This window comes from Nomascus leucogenys, chromosome 9, assembly GCF_006542625.1.
Source record: "Nomascus leucogenys isolate Asia chromosome 9, Asia_NLE_v1, whole genome shotgun sequence".
In the NCBI taxonomy this organism is placed as follows: domain Eukaryota; kingdom Metazoa; phylum Chordata; class Mammalia; order Primates; family Hylobatidae; genus Nomascus; species Nomascus leucogenys.
This window is the reverse complement of record NC_044389.1, coordinates 73,940,385-73,966,495: the sequence shown is the minus strand read 5'-3', so window position 1 is coordinate 73,966,495 and position 26,111 is coordinate 73,940,385. Positions and strand designations below refer to the sequence as shown.

Here is a 26,111-nt window from a genome sequence, read left to right as displayed (position 1 = left end):
GGAGCATGGAATAGTATAGATAAGCGGATACTCAAGCATTGAGCTCAGTTAACCAATACCTTCATTTCCGCAATAAATAAAAATGATTCACCTCCTGACTTTTTAAAAATTTATTTTTGCTCTGTTTTAATGATTCTTAAATGCTTCACTTCTGATGGATGCCTTCTTTCTTTACATATTGTAATACATTGAGGCCTAATACAGCTACAGTTTAAGGGCTTGCCATTCATATCAGACTTTTGCAATGAGCTGAAGTCCCTGATCTGTTTGTTCTTTAAGAAGCAAAGCAAAACAAAAATTATCTATATTTATTTCCAATTATATCTAATTATTTGATATAAAGATTAGATCATAAGTAATATTTACCTCATTTCACAAACAAATTGAAGAATGGACTTAAAATAGCTTATTTTGGGTTGTCTAAGTAATCTAGCATAAGCATAATTAAGTTCAAATTGTTTGAACATAATTTTGGACAACTTAAAAAAACAGAACCCTGAATTTTAATAAAAATTCAGTGTCTTTTGCCTTAAAATGATACAAAACTTATTCAAACAAGAGAAATAATAGCAATACTCGTGAATTTTGTTTGATTTATAACAGAGACACTGTCTTTTTCACACACTGCAAAGGCATCTTTCAGTTGTACAAACACCCAGTTCTCTGTGGACCATGTACAACTCCTCAAACAAGCTGTGTTCTAGGTTCTGCCAGGCCTTCCACATGCTCCTGAACTTGCTCTTGTTCACATTCAACAACTAACTTCTATTCGCCTTTCAGGAGTTACTTGGGCATCGCTTCCTAGTTTGACAGAAAGAGGAAAACTTTCCAAATTCAGGGGGAAAAAGATATGATGCTTTAAAAGAAATATTAAAGAAAACAACCTTGGAAGAAAAAAATGGGACAAATGAGTTAGAAGTCTGCGTTTATCACAAAGCCTTGGATGTTGGGTAAACCAATTAATCTTTCAAGAATTTATCTGTGATGTGGATGGATTGGAATCAAGAATCTCTAGGAACATTTACAATTATGTATTGTCAGCTCATGGCAATTTCTCATGCTTTTCTTTACTCAGAGCCTCACATGGTTGGAATCTGTGTCCCCGCCAAATCCCATGTCAAATTGTAATCCTCACCTGTTGGAGGTGGGGCCTGGTGCGAGGTGACTGAACCATAGGGGCACTTTCTAGTGAATGGTTTAGCACCATCCCCTTGGTGCTGTTCTCGTGATAGCAAGCGAGTTCTTCATGAGATCTGGCTGTTTAAAGCTGTCTGGCACCTCCCTTCTCTCTCTTGCTGCTGCTCCAGCCATGTGATGTGTGTGGAACCCCTTTGCCTTCTGTCGTGACTGTAAGTTTCCTGAGGAATCCCCAAAAGCCGAGCAGATGCTAGCATCATGCTTCCTGTGCAGTCTGTACAACCATGAGCCAATTAAACCTCTTTTCTTTATAAATTCCCCAGTCTCGGGTATTTCTTCATAGCAGTGTGAGAACAAACAAATACAGAGCCTTTGAAACATTTTACACATTCTAGAAAAGTATAACAGATCAAATTAAATTTACCCTCAAAATCCATGATATCAATGGGCCCTAACTGCTAAATCTAAATTATATTTACTAATATATTTCTTCAATATGTTACCTTAATCTTGACGTTAATTTATGTTATTAGTGATCTTATTACCTATCTGCAAGCTTTAATAAGGAAGGATCCAACACTTTAATAAAGCCAGCACCCTCTTGAGTGCTTAAAGACATTTATTAATACTGTGGAAGATAAAATAATTATAAAATAATATATATATAAGAAAAAATCGATTTTAATAAGAGGTGCTAATTTAATAATCAAAAAAAGTCAAAGTTCTAAGAGAGTATTCTGATTATTCCTAATTATTAAAAATGGCAACTTAATTTACTAGTTAGCTCATTAATTATTTAAAAGGAAAATCAAGACATTCTTTTATTTTGTTTTAGGATTAGCCCACAACATGTCTTATCTATTAAATTTATTTATTCAATTTTCAATCTTTAAATATTATCATTCTGTTTTAAAATAATTTCATAATAGGCAAATGTTCTTTGAGTAATGAAAAGTTCAGTTGGCACATATGACAATGTAAAATTAATGTTAAGTTTCAAACAGTTCAAACATTTGAGTATGTTTTCTATAGAAAAAGAATATGCTAATTTTGGTAAGACAAAACTGTAACAACATGAAATACATACTATAATCATTGAGGTATAGAAGTATGGGATAGTAAAAGAAGTACTAGATCATTCATATTTTAATAGTTCAGTATTGGTTCCTGTCTCTCCTCTGTACCATACTGGGTACATATTTTCTGATTCATCATTAACTTTTAATATATTACAAAACTGTATTGACAGATAAATGTACACATATACACAAATAAAAAGAAATGTCTGCAAGACAGCTAGTATAGAGGTAAGAGGCATAAACTACAAAAACCCTGGGAATATGATCATTTTGGTAATAGCAGCAAATATAATTTAAATAAGGTCACACATTAAATCACAACATGTCATAGATTATATATAAATATAGCACAGATATTTATGTATATGATATTTTTAAAGCAAAGTTTTCATTTCATTCATTCCATTCCCAGTGTTAATTTCTTCCCTTAACATTTCTCATAGTGCAGGTTTGCTGGCAATACATTTCTCAGTATTTATTTGTCTGAGAAAAGCTTCAATTTCTCCTTCATTTTTGGATGATATAGTCACTGACTATAGAATGTTTTGTAGCTAGCTTGTTAGTTTGTCCCTCTCAAAACTTTAAAGATGCCACTTCATAGCTTACAGAGTACCTGATGAGAAGTCTACTATAATCCTGTCTTTGTTTCTTTGTACATAGCATTTATTTTTCCCTCTTCTGATTGCCGTCAGACTTTTTCTTGTCTGATTTTCTGCATTTTGAATATAATATGCCTGATTGTGTTTTTGTTGTTGTTATTGTACTTCTTTATCTGTTTGTTCTTTAAGCTTCTTCCATCTATAATTTGGTATGTGCCATTATTTTAGAAAATTTGTGGCCATTTTTCTCAAACATTTCTTCTTTATTGTTTTCTCTCTTCTTCCATTGGGATTTCAATTACAAATAAATTAGACGACTTGATATTTTTCCACAGCTCCTTAATGTTCTTCCCCCATCCCACAATCCCACCACATTTTTTTTTTCCTTTTGTGTTTCAGTTGGGCAATTTCGATTGACCTCTCTCCAAGTTCATAATTCTATCCTTGGCTGTGTTGAGTTTACAGATGAGACTATCACAGGCACTCCTCATCTCTATTACTGAGCTTTTAATGAATTGAATTTCCATTCAATTCATTCTTACAGCTCTAACTCAGTAATTAGACATCTGTTCTTTCATGCTGTCAAACTCTTCCATTAAAATATTTAACACAATAATTGTAATTATTTTAATTCCCCTTGTTAATAGTTCCAATATCTTCATAATATCTGAATCTGATTCTGTTGATTCTTTTATCACTAGGCAGTGTTTTGCTTTCTCTTGCTTCTCTGAATGCCCCAGAAATTCTGTGGAAAGCAGACATCTTATGTAGGACATCATAGACTTTAGTAAATCAGCTGTATGCCCAGAAATGAGCATGCTGTTCCTTCTATGAAGCCTTTAGTGTGGGAGTCTAGGTCAATAAAGGCAGGTGTTGAGCTGGGTTTGTTATTGTTGCTGTGGTTACCCCCAAACTTAAATCTTCTCTAACAGTACCTTGCATTTAGAATAGTGACTGGTTGGTCATAGGTTTTTTCTTGATGTACATCCCTCCTTTGGCTTTAGGTCTCTCCTTTGCACTGTGTTTCTGAGAAAATCTCTTTCCACACTCTTGTGACTTTCCTAGTCATATCCCATTGTTATTTATGACTCAATCATTAGTAGTCTATAAAACAAGAAGGGAGGCGTTCTCTCTTTCTCTGATCAACTCTAAGTCTTAAAGCAGGCACTATGTTCCTGGCTCTCACTGATTTGGCCTTCTCAGCACTACACCCTCTCCTCCACCTGTAGTTCTAGGCCCATCATGTATTTTTGTATCTGTCCCAAGAATAAAGGATCTTTTTCTGCTCCCTTTCCCTAGCTGCAATGGATTTTCACCAGGGTCCTAAGAGTGACTGTGGTGTTGCTCTTTCCCCTGCATTTTAGGCTTTTGTTTTGTATGGATAATGGAGAGAAGCAACAGAATAGAGTTTTGTGCCTTTCTTGCAGTAGCTGTTGTTCCCTTCTCCAAGGCTTTAGCACAAGGGACAGCTTCTCAGGAATTTTGCTATTATTTTTATGTGAGCATTCAGTGAGGTCTATAAAGAGCCTGTAAGCAGGTGCAAATGCTCACCCTATTTATATTTCCTTCCTATCTCACACTTGACTCATCGATTCATTAACCTTTTTGTTGTTGTTGTTTTTGCAAAATTCTATGTTCTGGCTGTGTCTACTACAACTGGTCTTACCTTGTCAGTATCTATCTTTACTTATGTACAGGTTAGTTGGTTGCCCTGTGACTTTAACTCTCTGATGGTTAAAGAAAAATTGTGAATTTGAATTTTTTCCAGATTTTGTGTTGTTATTATAAGGGTATGAACAATGTTCTTTCCAGCTTTCTACATCCTACGCTAAAACCAGAAGGTGTGTGTGCATATATGTGTATGTATATGTGTGTGTGTATATATATATATATATATCCTAAATAAACTCAATAGCCTAGAATAGTAATTACTGTTGTCTACATATCAAAGAAAATGCCATTTATTTTTTTTTCTTTTACCAAAACAGAGCATAACTTTTACTCTTTAGTAGCTCAAAAATGGTCAGCTCAATTACATGTAAAATCATTACTGTGGTCTCAAAAGAAAGGCAATATTCAGAATTTGCCTTCCACAGGATTATAACACATATTGCATTTTTCCTTTCTGTCTTTCCCTCTTTCTAGCTATCTATTGTATTAGCTTAGCCTCTTCCTGTGGTATGTGGATGATTTTATCATGCCACTTAAAACTTTTCCCTGCTATTCTCTTTCTGACTGAAGCCTACCTTCTGAAGATTAGAGCTTCTTTAATCCTAAATACATATGTGCACTTAAATGTGAAGTTATAGACACAATGCACTTGCTTTTGTTTCCTAAGAATGCAGAGTCAAGTAGGCATTGGTTTACTCAGGTTTGAAGCAACCTTACCAGACAGATTATCTGAAGATATATTTCAAACATAGTTACAGGAAAAGTTATGTTAGTCCTCACTACTGTGGAAGCTTGGTCCTATCCTGTTTATAAAGCTGGCAAAGAATGAAGAAAACAAATAAAATCAAAGCTACATCTAAAATAGAATGATAAATAATGCAAATACATTGTGTGGAACAGTAGATACAGAAAAAAGGGAAATGACAGGAAATAAACTGATTAATTGAGAAGAAAAGGGAATAAATCAGAAGGCACAGTGCAAAAACTAGTCAGAAACATATGTTCTTAGAGACACTTATTAGAACTATTTTTTCTGACTTTGAGGTTAGTATTATTTTCAGTAAATACATTGTTTTCCTGACTTTTTTTCTTGAATTTTTGTGTTCATGAATTCTGAATTTAAAAATTGCTCTTTAGTAGGAAAAAAAACTTGACTGGAAATTAGGGTAGGTATGCTTTTAAGGTACCCCACTTTAAATATATAATTTCAGTCCCATTTGTGCTATAAAATAACTGCTATCTGATTTTGAATAGCAAGGCAGTATTATTTTCATGTATATTCAGTTCAGTTGGGTTAACATTGAACTATCTGATGAACGACTCAGCTAAATTAGATAACTACTCCTGAATAGACAACTTACAAACATTTGGTGCTCCTTTCATTCATATACTGAGAAATAAAGAAGACACGTTATAAAATATGAAAGCATGTGATCTACATTTAATTTTTTTAACCAAATTGGTTTTGAATTGTTGAATGCATTATGAAACTTGATGCTTACTATTTTTTTCTAGAGAACACATATTTATGGTTTATTAAATTTTAGAGTTACATGCTTCTGTAATTTGGAACTCTTAAAGTAGTAATTATGGTGACAAAATGGAAAACAATAACCAAATTGAAATCAGTTCTTGTATTTTGAATGTTGAGGCAGTAATCTATGGGTCACATCTTTGCCAAATTTTATCCAAATATTAAAGATCTCCATTAATATCACATGTAGATAAGGTTATATCAACACACGATAGAGTTTCATGTAACAATATTGATTACAATTTTAAAACATAAACCCACAGGAAATTGAGAAGAGAACTGCATCTGAATAAATGATGCATCATTTTGGTATTTAAATAAAAATGTACTATTAGCATTCGAATAACTTTCCAAGATTCCACATTATCCAATTTAGTTAACCTTCATCAAGCATTTTCTCTGAAAGTGGAAAATACTAACCAAAACTATATTATTTCCAATTTAACGTTGATAAATTATTAGCAACAAATAAATGCATATTTGTGTGGGCCTGTTAATTAAGAGCTATACAGTGCTTTCCAAGATAGAGAGTGAATCCTATCATTGTAGATTCACAGCCTTTCTAATCATATCATCATCTAAGCAATCCCTCTCTATTGCTAAATTCCATTTCAAATTATTGTTAAAGAAAATTTCTTGACTGAATATATTTTTGAAATAGTTAAAATGGCAACCATAAAACGAAGTCCTTAAAACTGAATAAAAAAAAAAACTAAAACTTTAATTGTAACTTCAAGAAAGTATTCATCACACCTTGTGATGTAGGTAGAAATGTAAAAAAACAAACAAACAAAAAAACTAGAATCGAGAACCAATTATAAAATTTCTAGATAGGTATTCACAGGAAGTAGGGTAGAAACAAAAATGTTTACTATTAATATTGTAACATTTGTGTGTAGAAAAAAAGCATTCATTCCTTCTACATAACAACTTTGATAAGCACCACAATTACAAATGCTCAAGGAGATTCTTCTAATGTGTAATGCAGAAATCCTAAAATTTGCATTTGACTAAAAGAAAATGTGATAATAAGCATTCCAAATTCATGAATCTTACATGCTTATCTTTGCCAAGTCCGCACATTTAGGAGGGTAATATCCATTTTATCGTGGTACGTATTGGTAAATATTGCAACTTAAGACCCTCAGACTTACAGAAATTGTACATCTTTTTGTTTTTCTTTCTATTTTTAGTAGGATTAACTCATTTAACTGGAACCAGTGATCTAAAATCTCAAATATCCAGTATTTTTATTTATATATAAATACATTTTGATTTGGTGAAAGCAAAAGGTAAGTTTAATTCAAATTAAGGATAATAATTCCATATCCTTTATATTTCCGCTTATGGTTTCATAGCACATATAATAAATTCACAGTTCCCCAAATCTCTAGTAAACGTATCTTCTCTATCTGCATAACAGCATTCTTCTATATTCAATGAAATATAACATATAGCACAAGGACTTTTTTCTTTAAAAAGAGACACATCTTAAAAAAAAGAAACCATTGAAGATTTTGCTATAGTTTTCAATTTTCATTAATCAATACTGCAGTAATGCCTATATTTAAGAAGCCATATCTTTCGTGTACATTAGAAATGTAGATGACAGAGAGACCTATGAAAAGAAATAACAGCAAAGGACAATTTGAGATGTTTGGGAGATTATTTAACTTTAGGTGGATTTTTAATATATCTAAACCCCATCTTCTATTCACATTAGCAGTTCTGTCTGCTGCAACTATATTCATAAGAATCCAAACTTTCAAAATTCTTTCATTAGAAAGGAGATAGTAAAGTACATTTTTTTTGTTTGTTGTTTGGGCAGCTTTATCATGGTGCAAAGTGCTGCATTTTTTGCTGAAGTGATTCACGGATCCTTCTCAGTGAATGTCACCAACTCATATGTTTTTTTCTGCCAATAGTGAAGAAAGCATTATGCAAACGGACTGTACCTTTGAATCACCTTTAACATCATATTAAGATGAATCTACTTGGCATTTATTGCTAGGCATTACAATTAGAGTTACATGGGTGTCTTGCTGTAGCAGTCTACAATGGAGGTAAACAACCATGATTATCTGATGGATGCTGGTGTGGGAAAAGAGGAAAGACATGGATGGAATGGGCAATGAAAATAGCTCTTTCTCAAAGTCTGATGGCACTTTGGAGGGTCTACATATTCAATTTACATATATATTTCTTGTTGACAAAAAGTACATGTTAAAGCAGGCAAGCTGTCACAGAAATCTCCTGAACTGAAATGCAGGTATCTGACTCTGCCGAGGTGCATATACTTATAATACAGTTGAGCAAGGTTGTAAAATCTGGGCTTTCTATCTAAAAATTTATAGATTAATTTCAATTTTCTAAATGTGATGACTTTGGGGAAAAACAACTAATGTTGTTACAATGTCAAGTTTGCTTTAAATTCACCAGAAGAAGTATTTCTTTTAATGGATTTCCTTTTCTAGGAAAGGTCTCATTAGCTGTGGCAAAATCACAACTGTGTGTGATATAAGAAGTCTTTGAACCAATAAGTAAAAGGAGTTAGAACTTAAGAAACCTTACAGAGTTGAGAGACAGAGAGTGCTAACATTGTTGCTAAATGAAAATAAACTTAAGTAAGAGTCACTTCTTTCTTTGCCCCAGACTTTGAGCCATTAGTCTCAATGCAGTTGGCCACATTGCAATGCAGTTTTCTTAAATGGGCTGGATAATGACAAACAGATAAGGAAGAGGCAAAGGGAACCATTTACTACAAACACATTATAGGTAATATACAACACTGGGGATTGCATATTGACCTTTGGGCATTTGGTCTCAATCAGCATGCCATGCTACAGCACAGGAACACAGTCATGTTTACAACACAGAGCTGAATTTAAGAGACTCACATAATTGCCTGCGAGAAGGTACAGGAGCACTTCCATAAGCTGTGCCCTGTAAATAAAACACATTTTTTTTTTTTTTTTTTGGAGCAAATGATGTCAGCATTAGTAACAGTAGAAAATGGTGGAGAAATGAATAGAAATCAAAATAAATAAAGGTGGCTTAAGAGCCTGCTTTTATCAAATAAGTCCTATGAGTTCCTATTTTTGGCAGACAAATATATATCAATGTTTGTAGGAAATTAAGTAAAAAATATATATAACACACCAAAACAAGAAAGTAAAATAAAAATTACAGCAAAAGATGGGAACATTTAAATTTGACAGGAAGTTTTGTGAAAAGTAGAACACACATGATATTTATGAAGTGGCCTCCTTAAAAAGTAGGTTCCCTTGCACCAATTCCTTAGCTGATGCAAACATTGTCTCAAAATCTTTTAAACTAAGCAGTGCATTAGTAGTTGCTCTTTTCTTTTTCTACCTCAAATACTATAAAAAGGAAAGATAAAGACTTCAATAAAATGGCCCTAATCTATGCATCAACAAAAGCATAGAAAAAGCAGCATTATTTAATAAAGGAAAAATAGTTATTACATGAAAATATTAATTGTGTATGAAGGGCATGAAAGTTAGAATGAACACATCTAAATAGTTTCTACATCCCTCCAGTTAAAAAGAGAGCTGTACAAACACATATTGCAATTTAAATTATATATTTTTATTCCTAGCAATGACCTCTGTCACAGTATTATATTATAATATACTCAAGGACATGTTTTAAAACATTAAGTAAATAAAAATCTCAGTGAATCAATAATTCATTATAAATATAATAACTTAGAAATGACAAGAATATCTTTAAAAGATTAAATAATATGTATTGAACATTACTCTGTAAAGCTCTTATGCTTAGCACACGAAAAGTATGATCTCGTTTAGTTCCCACAACAGTCTCTGAGGTAGTTACCAGTTTTTATTTTCTTTTATTATTATTTCCATTTTTGCTGACAGAAAAATTCTTTTTGGGATTAAGTAATTTTAGATTTGGTTCAGAATCATTAAGTTTTTAAGGATAGCTAAATAGTTAAAGTGGGGGATCCACAAAATGATCCCTGTTGCCAAATTTTAATGAACTTTACTTCTAATAAAGAATAGCAAATCCTAATATTAAGGCCTTGGACCTATAAAGACATACTAAAGAGGGAGCTTATCTTATCAAATATTTGCACGATTGCATTAAAAGATGATAAATAAGACATGCAAATCCCCTGCTTAAATTTTCTTTGTCTAAGAATGTGTTTCTGTGCCTAATCTATTTAGGGAGAGGTTATGGTCTATTGGAATTTGCCTGGGGTAGGTTTAAATACATTTTGCTCTGAAGAGCGACTTGTGAATAAATTTGATGAAATGATTACAACCTCCATGTAAAAGAAAGCACAATAATCTATAAAATTGCTGTACAGACCCGAGTATAGGTTGTTAGCACCAACCCCATCAGTCATTCACCCCTAACAAGCATTGAATGACATAAGACAGAATCTTGAATAGACTAATGTTCACTACGTTGAGTCTAAGGGCAGAAATCGCGGCAGGTTATCTCAACACTGTTTCAGCATTGCATTTGAGATGGAATAAAGTCACACTTGTATAATTCATGATTTAGAAGTCAAGAAAGATCTAGATGAGAAAGGAGATCTGCCTAAATCTGGAAGATTCTAAACTGGGATATGCACACATAGGTTTATTTGAATTTACAGCACAATATTCACTATACAAGGCTGATTTTTTAAAAAGTTATCATTATTTAAGGCAAAGACTCACCATTATATGTGACAAAAACATTCAAGAGTTTAACTTTGTAATGGGTTACATCAAGTCTAAGTAATAAAAAGCTAAAAATAACAAAAACTAATATTTTTTAAAAGCTCTATTATTAAATACAAACTAAAAACACGTTTTCTATTTATTTGAAAAATATTTCTGAAGCCTGTAATATGTTAGGACTGATCTTCATTAGAGATTTAACTAGGGAAAGAGGAATACTACAATGCGTTCCTATAATAAACAAGGAACAACCTTACTTGCAAAGAAAAATGTGAACTATGAGAAAGTAATATATTTATAATACACTGACTGGAGAAGCTAGTCTCCTAATATCAAAAACTTCAAGCTTCAAGTTGTTGAGATAAAGCATGGGAAAGTTTTCCAATGGCTTTCCATTTTTATCTAACTGGTTCCAAGGCATTTACTACATGATACTTCTTTCATTCTAATGAAAAATCTGATGTCATATGGTCGACGTCCTCTGAGTTGTCTCCCCAGATCACAGTTCTCCCCTACAGTTACCTACTTCTGTATCAATTACGTTTCCTTTTGATTGCACTTTGTACATGTGGCTGCCTTGTATTTGTATTTTTTTATTACACTGTCAGAGTCATTTAATTTAGTTATATGTTTATGCTCAATGAAATCTTTTACAGTGAAAAATTCCATCAGGGTGGGGCTTCAAGATAGCTGACAAGAGGCATGTGATACTTGATCCCTCCACAAATAAGAACCAAAATAGTGAATAGATAATCACATTTTGAATAGATCCCCTACGAAAGAAAATGCTGACATGCAAAGAAAAATGACAGTAAATGCCTAAGACATGGAAGGAAAGGAATGTGAGGCAGCCAGCTCAACTGGGAACAGCTGGGAGCCTGGAGAGATTCCCCAAAGCAAGGGAAGGGTAAGTTAGTGACCACCAGTGGTCTACATTTCCATGGTAGATTTCTGCAATTCTAGCCACAGAAGAGCCCCCAACTCATACAAGCCCTAAGACTAACATACGGAGCTTTTCGGAGACCACCCAATGACATTGCTTCATAGAGGGAGCTCACACTGGGGCCACACATGCCCTGAGTCCTAAGCAGATATAGCACCACAACATTTTGAGAGCCTAAGCCCCACCAACTGCATCCTTCCCTGGGAAACAGCAGTCCCTGCATCTCCACATCTCTGGAGCACCACTGACATTCCCTTCCTACAGCCAGGTATTGCTGCTGGCTGCTGTCAGAGCCCAAGTGTGAGCCACTGGCAGCAACCTAGTCTCCTTCAGTAGCAGGGTCTCTGTTCATTTAAAAATGCCCTGAGGAAATATTATACCCCACTTATAGACACCACCTGTGGCCGATGCACTCACTCCTAAACCACTTGTTTGTGTCTGCTGCCAAGGAAAACAACGCCACCCTCCACAGCAGCAGAGCCACAGTGCAATCACTGCTGCCCCCACCCAAGCATTCCACCAGAGTTCTGGGGATCACCCTGTCCTATCCACCTCTCTCAGCACCTGTGCACTTATTCCAGAGGCCTGAGGATGGGCAAACACAACCTGATAACTACCATCACAGCTGGCACCCACCTGTATGTGCCACTTGAGAGCACTGGAACTAATCCATCCAGTCCACTGTAGTTACCACTAACAGCAGAGTGGACTTCTTGGGGGCCAGACGATTGGCTCACCACTACTACTGCTATCACCCATGCAATACCAACTTGGGTGGTCTCCAGAGGTCCAAGAACCTTCCCACCTACCTGGCCCATTGTTGTCACTACCAGCACTCAAGCAAGCTGACTGGAGGCCCAAGAATCACTCTCCCTAAACCCACTAACACTGGTGCCAGCATTACTGCATTGGGGCTCAAGGACAGGCATGCTTGGCCTGCCATTCCTGTACTGTGGCCAAATGACTTGCCTGTTTAATGTCTTCATCTCCAGTAAAACTTTACCACAGTCTCCACAAACAAACACACCCTCAGCTGGTATGGAAATCATAGACACTACTGACACCGTTTACAGCCAATAAATCATATAGAGACTATACTATGGCACATGCCCAGAATTAAAGCCAAAGCACCTTATCCAACAAATGCCACAGATACATCTTCAGGAAAAATGTCCTTTCTTATTAAAAAAAATTCAAAAAATAGAAACAAGTGACTAGTACACCAGGTGTGCAAATATCAATATAAGGGCACAAGAAACATGAAAAGGCAAGGAAGTAAGACACCCCCCAAAAAACACAATCATTCTCAAGCAATTATTCCAATGAAGAAATTTGTGAAATTCCAGAAAAACAATTCAAAGTAGTGATATTTAAGAAGCTCACTTAGAAACAAGATAATTCAGAAAAACAATACAAAGAAATCAGAAAAGCAATTCAGGATATGAATGAGCAATTTACCAAAGAGAGAGATATCACAAAAAAGAACCAAACAGAAACTGTTAAACTGATGAATTCGTTGAATGAAATACAAAATGCTCAAAGCTTTGACAAAGGACTAGATCAAGCAGAAGAAGTTTCAGAACTTGAAGACAGGTCTTTTGAAATAACTCAGTCAGACAAAGATAAAGGAAAAAAATAAAAATAAATGAACAACGTCTATGAGACATATAGGATACCATAAGTCCACCAAATATTCTAATTTTGGGGGTCTCTCAAAGGTGGAGAGAAAATAAAAGGAATACAAGACACAGTTATTGAAATAATAACTGAGAACTTTCCAACTCTAGCAAGAGCTTGAGACACCCAGATACAGGAAGCTCAGAGATTTCCAAAGAGAAGCAATTCAAAAAGGCCTTCCCAAGACATTATAGTCAAACTGTCAAAAGTCAAAGACAAAGGGATTTTTAAAAACAGCAACAGAAAAGCATTGACTCACTTCTAAGGCAATCCCATCAGACTAACTGCAGATTTCTTAACAGAAACCTCACAGGCCAGGAGAGAATGGAGTGATATATTCAGTGCTGAAAGAAAAAAAAAATAAACCTGGCAGCCAAGGACATGCTATACAGCAAATTTATCCTTCATAAATGAAGAAGAAATAGTCTTTCCCAGGTCAGCAAAAGCTGAGGGAATTCATGACCACTAGACTGGTCATACAAGAAATGCTTACGGGAGTTCTACACGTGGGAATGGAAATATAATATCTACCATCAGGCAAACACACAAAAATATAAAAGTCAGTGGTACAGTACACACACAAATGAGAAAAACAAAGGACTCAAATGTTACCACCACAGAAAACCACCCAACACGAATGGCAAACAATAAGAAGGAGAAATAAATAAGGATAGAGAAATGAGAAACTAATTAATAAAATGACAAGAAAAAAACCTCACATATCAACATTAACCTTGAAGGTAAATGGATTAAACTTTCCACTTAAAAGATATAGACTGGCTGAAGGCAAAAAACAAAACAAAACACAAACAGGACCCAACTATACAATGCCTGTAAGAAACTCACTGCACAACTATACAATGCCTGTAAGAAACTCACTGCATCTACAAAGACACATATAGACAGAAAATAAAGAGATGGAAAAAGATATTCCATGCAAACAGAAACCAAAATGAGCAGGAGTAGCTATACTTACTTCAGGTAAAACAGACTTTTTAGTCAAGACAAAAAGGCTCATTATATAATGATTAAAGGATCAATTCAGTGAGAGGGCATTACATTTCTAAACATATATGCACCTGATAGAGGAGCACCAGATATATAAAGCAAACATTACCAGATGTAAAGGGAAGAACAGATTCCAATACAATAATAGTAATAGTTAGGGACTTCAATGCCCTACTGTCAGCATTAGACCAATCATCTACACAGAAAATCAACAAAGAAACATTGGATTTAAACCGCATTTTAGACCAAATGGACCTAGCAGACATTTACGGATTATTTCATCTGAGAACAGCAGAATAAACATTCTTCTCCTTAGCATATGGAACATTCTCCAGGCCATATGTTAGGACACAAAACAAGCCCCAACAAATTTTAAAAAATTGAAATATATCAAGTATCCTCTCAGGCCTCCATAGAAAAAAACTAGAAATCAATAACAATAGGAACTTTAGAAGCTGTACAAATAAATGGAAATTAAACAAGATGCTCCTGAATAACCATTGGGTCAAGGAAGCAATTAAGAAAGAAATAAAATAATTTATTGAAAAGATGAAAATTGAGACACAACATATCAAAACCTATGGAATACAGCAAAAACAATGTTAAAATGCAGGTTTATAACAACAAAACCCTAGATCAAAAAAATAGAAAAATTTCTAAGAAACCATGCAATGACACACCTCAAGAAATCAGAAAAGCAAGAATAAACCAAACCAAAAATTAGTAGAAAAAAATGAAATAATAAAAGTCATAGCAGAACTAAACAAAATTGAGACTCAAAAAATATATATAAAGGATCAATGAAACAAAAAGTTGTTTTTTAAAAAAGATAAGTAAATAGATAAACCACTAGCTAGACTAACCAAGAAAAAGAGGAAAAAAACAAATAAAATCAGAAGCCAAAAGAAAAAAGAAAAAGGACAAAACGGATACCACAATAACAAAAAAGATAATCAGAGACTATTATGGACAAATATATACTAACAAACTGGAAAACTTAAACAAAATGGATAAATACCAGGACACATACAACCTACCAAGACTGAAACAGGAAGAAATAGAAAATCTGAACAGATCAGTAACACATAATAAGATTGAATCAGTAATAAAAAGTCTCCCCAACCCCCGCCAAAAGAAGTCCAGAACTGAATACATCAGTCTCATGAAGTCAGGATTGAATAGCTTCACTGGTGAAATGTACGAAACTTTCTAAGAACTTATACCAATTCTTCTGAAACTATTCAAAAATATTTAAAAGAAGGGAATTCTTGCTAACTCATTCTATGAGGTCAGTATTACCCTGATACCAAAGGCAGAAAAAAGTGCAACAAGAAAACTACAGTCCAATATCCCTGATAAACATAGAGGCAAAAATCCTCAACAAAATACTAGCAAATCAAATCTAAGAGTTTATCAAAATTTAATACACCATGATCAAGTGACATTTATCCCAGAGGTGCAAGACTAGTTCAACCTATGCAAATCAATAAATGTCATTGTATCACATCAACAGTATGAAGAATAGAAACCATACGATCATCTCAATAGTTGTAAAAAAGCGTTTGAAAAAATTCAACATTCCTTTGTGATAAAAACTCAAAAAAACTGCCTTATAGGCATAAAAGGAACATACCTCAAGATAATAAATGCCATATATGATAAACCTACAGCTAACCTTGGACACAATGGGAAAAACTGGAAAATGTTTCCTCTAAGAACTGGAACAAAACAAGGATATCCACTTGTATCTCTCCTACTCAACACAGTACCAACAGACATAGCCAGAACAATCAGGTAAGAGAAAGAAAGAAAAGGCATTCCAAATTGAAAAAATGGAAGTAAAATTATCCCTGTTTGGAGATGACATGATATTATTTCTATTACAGAAAGACCTAAAGACTCCACCAAAAACTCTTAGATTTGATAAATAAATTCAGTAAAGTTGAAGGATACAAAAACCAACATACAAAAATCAGTAGTGTTATATACTAATCATAAACTAGTTGAAAAATAAATGAGGAAGGTAATCTCATTTTTCAATAGCTACAAAAAATACCTAGAAATAAACGTATTCAAGGAGATGAAAGACCTACTCAAGGAAAACTACAAAATTCTGATGAAAGAAGTTGAGGACAAAAAAGGAAAAAAAAAAAGGAAAGACATCCCAGCAGAATAAACATCATTAATGTAACTATACTACCCAAAGAAATCTACAAATTCAGTGCAATCCTTAATAAGACACCAATGTCATTTTTCACAGAAATAGAAAAAAGAAATCCTAAAATGTGTATGGAACCAAAAAAGAGCTGGAACAGACAAGGCAATTCTGAACCAAAAGAATGAAACCAGAGGCAACATACTAACTGATTTCAAAATTTATTACAAGCCTAGAGTAATAACAATAGAATGGTATTGGTACAACAACAAGACACATAGACCGATGGAATAGAATAGAGAACCCCAGATAAATCCATGTTTTTATAGTTAACTAATTTTGACAAAAACACCAAAAAAATAAATTGGAGTAAAGAAGTCCCTTCAACAAATGGTGCTGGGTAAATTGGATATCTATATGCGACAGAATGAAACTGAACCCCCCATCTCTCACCATCTACAAAAATCAACTCAACATGGTTTAAAGACTTAAATATAAAAGCTGAAACTATAAAACTGCTAAAAGAAAACATGGAAGAAACAATTCGGGACATTGCTCTAGGCAAAGATTTTATGGCTAAGACCTCAAAAACATAAGTAAGCAAATGAGATTCTATTACACTAAAAAGCTTCTGCACAGCAAAAGAAACATTCAACAGACTGAAGGGACAACCTATACAATGAGAGAAAATATTTGCAAACTATTCATCAAACAAGAAACTAATATGCAGAGTATACAAAGAACCTAAACAATTTAATGGAAAAGAAAAGCTAAATAAACCCATTAAAAATTGGACAAACTATCTTAATATATATTTGTCAGAAGAAGACATAAAAATGGCCAACAGGTAGTTGAAAAAATGCTCAACATCACAAATCATCAGGGAGGTGCAAATCAAAACCAAATTGAAATATCATTTTAACCCAGTTAGAACAGCTATTATTAAAAAGACAAAAAAAAATACACGCACTATGGAAAACAGTATGAATATTTCTTGAAAAACGATAAATAGAACTACCACATGATGCAGCAATCCCCTATTGGACACTTATGCAGAGGAAAATAAATTAGTATTTCAAAAAGATACTTGCACCCATATGTTTATTGCAGCATTATTCACAATAGCAAAAATATGGAATGAACCTAAGTGTCCACTAATGGTCAAACAAATAAAGAAAATGTGGTATATATACACAAGAGAATACTATTTAGCCATAAAAAAGAATAACTCATGTCATTTGCAGCAACATGGATGAACAGGAGGTCATTATTTCAGATGAAATAAGCCAGGCACAGAAAAACAAATAGTGCATATTCTCATTCATGTGGGAGCTAAAAACATTAATCTCATGGAGGTGGAGAGTAGAATGATAAATACTAGGGCCTGGGAAGAATGGGTGGGCAGGTGGTGTGATGAAGAGAGGGTGGTTAATGGCTACAGGCATACAGTTAGAAAGAAGAAATAAGCTCTGATGTTCAATAGCAGAGTAGGGTGACTATAGTTAACAACAGTGTTTTGTATATTTTAAAATAGCTGAAAGAAAGCACTTGAAATGTCCTGACACAAGGAAAGGATAAATACTTAAGGCAAGGATACCTTAAACACTCTGGCTTGATCATTACACATTCTATGCATGTAATAAAATATCACATGTACCCCATGCATATGTAAAAATAGTATGTATCAATAAAAATAAAAAAATTTAAAAAGTCATCACGTCAGCATAAAGACAAAATAATAGCCAAATTTATTTTTTAATAAAATGCCAAATCTAAGATAGTGTATTACCAAAGTGCTTGTTTATTGAACCCAGACTTTATAAACTTTGAGACTTTCTTATTTGTATAATATGTATATCAGTTAAAAACAAAGGAGAGTTAACCTAACTATTTTTTTCCAAGTAATACCTGTGTTGGAGTGAGAAATAATCAGATATTACCATAAGAAACCTAATTATTGCTTTTAAAAGTACTGTGCTTTGGTGATACACCACAGAAACAGAATCAAAAACAAAAATCACATGATCATCTCAATAGATGCAGACAAGGCATTCAACGAAATCTAGCATCCCTTTATGATTAAAACTCTCAGCAAAATTGGCATACAGGGACATACCTCAATGTAATAAAAGCCATCTATGACAAACCCACAGCCAACACAATACTGAATAGAGAAAAGTTGCAAGCATTCCATCTGAGAGCTGACAAGACAAGGATGTCCGCTCTCACCACTCGTCTTCAATACAGTACTGGAAGTCCTAGCCAGAGCAATCAGACAAGAAAACGAAATAAAGGGCATTCAAATCGGTAAAGAGGAAGTCAAACTGTCACTGTCTGCAGATGATATGATTGTTTACCTAGAAAACCCTAAAGACTCCTCCAGAAAACTCCTAGAACTGATAAAAGAATTCAGCAAAGTTTCTGGATACAAAATTAATGCACACAAATCAGTAGCTCTTCTATACACCAACAGCAACCAAGCAGAGAATCAAATCAAGAACTCAACCCCTTTTACAATAGCTGAAAAAACAAACAAACAAACAAACACTTAGGATTACACCTAACCAAGGAGTCAAAAGACCTCTACAAGGAAAACTACAAAACACTGCTGAAAGAAATCACAGATGACCCAAACAAATGGAAACCCATCCTATGCTCACGGATGGGTAGAATCAATATTGTGAAAATGACTATACTGTCAAAAGCAATCTACAAATTTAATACAATTCCTATAAAAATACCACAATCATTCTTCACAGAATTAGAAAAATAATCCTAAAATTCATATAGAACCAAAAAAAGAGCCAGCATAGCCAAAGCAAGACTAAGCAAAAAGAACATATCTGGAAGCATCACAGTACCTGATTTCAAACTATACTATAAGGCCATAGTCACCAAAACAGCATGGTACTGATATAAAAATAGGCACATAGATGGAAGGAACAGAATAGAGAACCCAGAAATAAAACCAAATAGTTACAGCCAACCAATCTTTGACAAAGCAAACAAGAATATAAAGTGGGCAAAACACACACTGTTCAAAAAATGGTGTTGAGATAATTGGCAAGCCACATGTAGGAGAATGAAACTGGATCCTCATCTTTCACCTTATTCAAAAATCAACTGAAGATGATTCAAGGACTTAAATCTAAGACCTGAAACTATAAAAATTCTAGAAGATAACATTGGAAAAACTCTTCTAGGCATTGGCTTAGGCAAAGAGTTCATGACCAAGACGCAAAACCAAATGCAATAAAAACAAAGATAAATAGCCGGGACTTAATTAAACTAAAGAGGTTTTGCACAGCAAAAGGAACTGCCAGCAGAGTAAACAGACAACCCACAGAGTGGGAGAAAATCTTCACAATCTATGTATCTGACAAAGGACAAATATCCAGAATCTACAACAAACTCAAACATATTAGCAAGAAAAAAAAACAATTCCATCAAAAAGTGAGCTAAGATCATGAATAGACAATTCTCTAAAGAAGATACACAAATGGCTAATAAATACATGAAAAAATGCTCATCACTGATGACCAGTGAAATGAAAATCAGAATCACAATGGGACACCACCTTATCCTGCAAGAATGGCCATAATCAAAAAATCAAAACATAATAGATATTGGTGTGAATGCGGTGAACAGGGAACATTTTTACACTGCTGGTGGGAATGTAAACTAGTACAACCACTATGGAAAACAGCGTGGAGAATCCTTAAAGAACTAAAAGTAGAACTATCATTTGATCCCAGTATTGGCTATCTACCCAGAGAAAAATAAGTCATTATATGAAAAAGATACTTGTATACACATATTTATAGCAGCACAATTCACAATTGCAAAAATGTGGAACCAACCTAACTGCCAATCAATCAATGGGTGGATAAAGAAACTGTGGTACCAGGAGTTTGAGACCAGCTTGGCCAACATGGTGAAACCCTGTCTTTACTAAAAATACAAAATTAGCCAGGAGTGGTGGCGTGTGCCTGTAATCCTGGCTACTTGGGAGGATGAGGCAGGAGAATCACTTGAACCCAGGAGGCAGAGGTTGCAGTTAGCTGAGTTGGCGCCATTGCACTGAAGCCTGGGCAACAAGAGCGAAACTCCATCTCAAAAACAAACAAAAGGAAACTGTGATTTTCATATGTATATCTTATGTATATGTGTATGTACGTATGTATATCATATATATGTGTGTATATATCATATATATGATGGAATACTACTCAGCCATAAAAGGGAATTAGTCAATGGCAGTTGCAGTGACCTGGATGAGATTGGAGACTGCTATTCTAAGGGAAGTAACTCAGGAATGGAAAACCAAACATTGTATGTTCATATGTTCTCACTCATAAGTGGGAGCTAAGTTATGAGGATGCAAAGGCATAAGAATGACACAATGGACCTCAGGGACTCAGGAGGAAAGGGTGAGAAGGGGGTGAGAGATGAAAGACTACAAACTGGGTGCAGTGTAAACTGCTTGGGTGATGAATGCACCAAAATCTCACAAATCACCACTAAAGAACTTATTCTTGTAACCAAACACCACCTGTTCCCCAATAACCTATGGGGAAAAAAAAGTAAAAAGTACTATGCTACAGAAAACTGCTTAGCATAAGTAACTTATGACCAGTTAAAAGAAAATATTTAAGGAGATATGATGACAAAGCCTAGATTATTCAATTTACCCACAATTTTCCTCTTACTGTTTTCTTTCTAAAATATTGATTTTAAAAAATCCATCTATTACTTAAGACAATGAATTAAAACAATTAACAATATTTAATATATTAATATATCAAAATCCAGATGTAGAGCTTATTCATGCAAGACATACTTAAGAATAAGTTAGTGTTCAGCTTAACCATAGGAGCTTAATAAATCCAGTAGAGAACTACTGCACTTCTGGGCTTTTTTCCCCCACGCACAACCTGTAGTTCGTGAATATCATTACATTTATTTAACTATTTTTTTCAGTGTTTCATAGCACACCATGTACTTATTTAAAATACTTTATTATATTAGCAATGACAAAATTATCTGAAGCATATATTATCTCCATACTATATAATAGCCTTCCATTACCACAAATGGGAAAGAGGGAGAAGTAGCAAAGTAAATTTCCATGGCTACAAAGCTGGAAAGTGGCACCGACAGCCTTGAACTGAATTCTTTTGGCCTCTACATCCCAGGAGCTTGTCCACCAGATTCTGAGTCTCTATAATCAGGATGAGTATGAGGACAGAGCCAATTAGAGACTGCTTTGTGAATTATGATTATTGTGATTTCTGTTATAAACTGTCTTCACTGTAAATTAGACCCGTAATAAGCACAAGTCTGTCACAGAGAACGAATGTAAAGAACAGAAATCCATGAAAGAAAGGGAACAGAAATCCATGAAAGAAAGGGAAAAAAAATGCCTTAAAAAGAACACAAAAAAATGTGATGAACGTTTTTACTACCTTCCTACTCCTCTGGAAGTGGTTACTAAAGAGAGATTGTTGGTGTAGCTCAGAACATAGGTATAGAAAAGAGTAACATACCATCTTGTTAGGGTAAGAGTCAACACCATTTTTACCTAGGAAAAATGTTAAAATAATACCTGAACTATAATTGAATAAGAATTCAGCACTTATTCCCTGGCCTCGGGCACACACATCAAAAAGCAAAACAGTGTTAGACATGCAATGGAAATATAAATATAAGAAAATTCTTAAGTAACTCTTTATCCAAAAGCTTGAGGCCAAGTGATTTTTCAGAATTCAGAATTATTCAGAATTTACAAAAAACACCCTTAGCTACATCTGGAGCTGGTGTAATCAAAGACATTAATATCTCTGCAGCAAAAGTATAACCACACTTTGATTTTTAAAAACTGTAAATAGCTTCTTTTCAATTCAGGTAAGATTTTGTTACCATATAATTCATAAAAGAACTTTCACTTATCAGGGGATTTCGTTTGCTTATTTATGTTTTGGATCTCAGAATTGCAGATAAGTGTGTGACTAAAGAGCTATAATATTATTTAAAAAGTACACAATTAGACTCTAAAGGGGTATGAATTTTTTTTAATTAGAGTTTTAATTGTATTATCTTACACCCTCTGAAAGTTAAAGTTCTCTTGATATTTAAATAGTTCAAGAAGCAGTCATTCAAGAAAATACCTGAGTTATATAAGAGCAGCATTTACAGAAGAATGCTCAACTTCTGAAATTATCATTCACAAGTAAAATAAAAATTTGACCTTGGTCCCATCATGGTATATACATGTGGAAATGTAGGATTTAGTTAATATAATCACTGTAAATGTTGTAGAATGATAAAATTTTAAATAATGACAAGATATTTCTGATAAACTTATCAGCATTCTCATATTCTTTAATGCATTTTGGTGGAATTTCTATTTAAGCTTATATTCGTGAGTAATGCTTCAAGCTTTTATGTAGCACCCAGAACTATCTTCAAGGGTTAATTAGAAGACATGGGTTAACAGTTCAGGAAACATGTAGTCTGTAAAATGCTTGGCAATTCCCCGAAATTTGAAAGTATTCAGATGTGTGCATTTTAGGTACTTAAATTATACAAGAAATGACTACTAGTTTTGTGCTTATTTAGATTTTTGCTTTGATATTTATTTTAACCCTTAATTAAAGCATCCAAACTAAACACATTAAAGTATTAGCTCTCTTAAAATCCCTTTTGGAGCATAGACCTGCCCAAGGCATGCCTTCAATCTGCTGCTTTGGTTGACATACAGTGATAAAGTCACTTGCTCATTAATCAAACCAGACAGTGTACAGAATTTGCAAGGCCAAAGTGCCTTTAAATAGACTACGCTTTTTTATCCAGTTTGTTATCTTTGCATGACCAAAAATAGTGATAATCAGGCTGAATTTTATTGTTAGCATTTCAGACCTCATTTCAAGAATAATTTGTCAGGCCTCTGAGCCCAAGCCTGCACATATACATCCAGATGGCCTGAAGCAAGTGAAGAATCACAAAAGAAGTGAAAATGGCTGGTTCCTGCCTTAACTGATGACATTCCACCATTGTGGAGGTGTTCCTGCCCCACCTTAACTGATTGATTAACCTTGTGAAATTCCTTCTCCTGGCTCAGAACCTCCCCTGCTGAGCACCTTGTGACCCCGCCCCTGCCTGTAAGAGAAAAACCCCCTTTGACTGTAATTTTCCACTACCCACCCAAATCCTATAAAACAGCCCCACCCCTATCTCCCTTTGCTGACTCTACGGACTCAGCCAGCCTGCAACCAGGTGAAATAAACAGCCTCCTTGCTCACACAAAGCCTGTTTGGTGGTGTCTTCACTCGGACGCCGGTGACATAATTCTTCAGCCATGTTTTGAATTTGAAGGTAGTGCAGTGAAAACTGAGACCATAAAGTGATGAAAATTTGGTGTTAGATCTCTTCATTACCAGAAAAGGGAAAATGCATGAAATGAATAAAGAAATAAATAACAGATTTGTGAGATAATTTCCTTTATATTCTCAACAGCCTGGTAGAAACTCAGAAGTGAAAACCTATAAGGGTAATCATAAATCACATCCTCACATCCCCCCAGTAATGCTGCCAGATCTAAACATTTCTATGTCTATTAAGGAAATAACCACTGTGAACATGCACTGATAAAATTAAATGTATGCCCTTCTTTTTTATTTACCTCTAATGTTATTTGCCATAGTTATACACAGAGTAGAAATTTACCATGCATATTTTAACAAACATTCTCAGTACAAATTCTGATATGATTAATTTCAAAATATTTCTAGTTTAATGAGAGACATTTAATTGAGGTATATGAAAACATATATGTCTTCTGAGATAGACTTAGCTTTATGTTCTTTTCATTTTCTTAAATTGATCCTCTTGAAAGTTATTCTTTGGCAATTTTCAATAATACATCTCCTGCTAGTACTTCAGTAAGAACACAGAGGTAGATATGAACTCTGATGGTATGCTGAGAATACGAAATGCAGTATCACCCATAAGAAAAACACAAATTCCTCTGCATGCTTTATATCATTTTAACTTATAATAGTAATCACAACTTACTGTGTTTCCTGGGGATTTCCCAAGGCACAGCCAAAGGCAATCAGTTCCTCTCAGCTAGTCATAAATGTCCTGTGTTTCTTTCATTGCTTAAATATTGCCCCAAGCCCTTTTCTTTTATTATATCCCTTTGAAGTGGAGTAAACCATTTCCCAAAAGACACTTATCTAAAAGAAGTTTGACATTTGCAACAATAAGAAGCAGCATGCACTGTGTATTAATATGAGGGCCTGAAAGACTTGACATGCATCCCTCTAATTATTTTAGAGTTCTCTTCTCTGGCTGTGCATTCATTTATTATCAATAGAAATTAAAGTCTTTTAAATGTCAGTATGCCACACTACAGAAGCAGGGAAAATAAGTTAATACTAAGCAATGTCTATTGAGGTTTCTTTTTTCTGTAAAAGCAGAGAGAAATATTTTCCTTAAAGTTATTTTTTTCCTATTTGATATAGATATGCCAATTATGATAAATTATGATTATGATATACTTTTCAGAGAAAAAGGACAGAGAAAAGAACCCCCCCAAAAAAACCAATAAAAAACAAAGAACTAAGAGATGAATTTAATCATTCTAAAACACACACCTGACATATACAAATATCCATTAATAATTCCCCAAAAATGGCAGAATTCAAGATTTGCTGGATCCACAGGTATGCTACAAGTCTGCCTTTACCTACTTTTTAACTTTACTGACCACTTTTCCAATTAACATTCAGACTGGTTGTTAAATAGAAAATGGAAAAATAGGTAGAATGTGGGACACGGGAAGGAAGGAGATAAATCTGCAAAGTTTGTCTTGACCAGTTAAATCTCAACTATATTTGAGTAAGTTTTATATTGAAGGTGCAGCAATTTTCCTATTATCTGGAGTCAGGCATGCAAAATATTTAGGAGCAGGAAAAAATTGTGAACCTGAAAGTTAAATGGTTCAAAAGTAGTAAGAATGATAACACCAAATATTCCATAGTCAAAGAATATAGCCTTCCTTAGGCCAGATATATAATAAAATACATTCAATCAGTGTCCACTTATCCGGTAAGATAAGGATCAGCCAGCTGCTAGAGAAAGTATGTAAAACCAGAAATAATTTTTAATAATATATTTCCATATGTTAAGCATTTCATTTTAACTTAAAATAAGTGGAAATCCATTCAGTCATCCATATTTTAACATGAAACCAAGCCCTTTTCTTTGAGTTAGTGTCTTCTGCCTCTCTCCTTCCTCTTTCTTGCATAGTCACACAGTAAAGTGTCTTCCTCAAATTCCAGCTTAAGGCCGGGCGCTGTGGCTCACGCCTGTAATCCCAGCACTTTGAGAGGCCAAGGTGGGCAGATCACAACATCAGGAGATCGAGACCATCCTGGCTAACATGGTGAAACCCCATCTCTACTAAAAATACAAAAAATTAGCAGGGCATGGTGGCCGGCACCTGCAGTCCCAGCTACTCGGAGGCTGAGGCAGGAGAATGGCGTGAACCTGGGAGGCAGAGCTTGCAGTGAGCCGAGATCGCGCCACTG

General features: G+C 34.4%; 1 protein-coding gene across 3 annotated transcripts in view; it reads right to left on the bottom strand.

The window, feature by feature from the left end:
- The window catches only part of CCSER1 (coiled-coil serine rich protein 1), a 1,421,845-nt gene that overhangs the window by 295,895 nt on the left and 1,099,839 nt on the right, over positions 1–26,111 (bottom strand). The window contains exon 11 of one of the 3 annotated variants that reach the window (XM_030819131.1): positions 7,865–8,963. The exons of the other annotated variants lie outside the window; for them this stretch is intronic. Coding sequence (XP_030674991.1) covers positions 8,886–8,963 — 78 coding nt within the window. The 3' untranslated portion in view covers positions 7,865–8,885. Of the gene's footprint in view, positions 1–7,864; positions 8,964–26,111 lie in introns of those variants that run through there. 3 annotated transcript variants of the gene reach the window in all.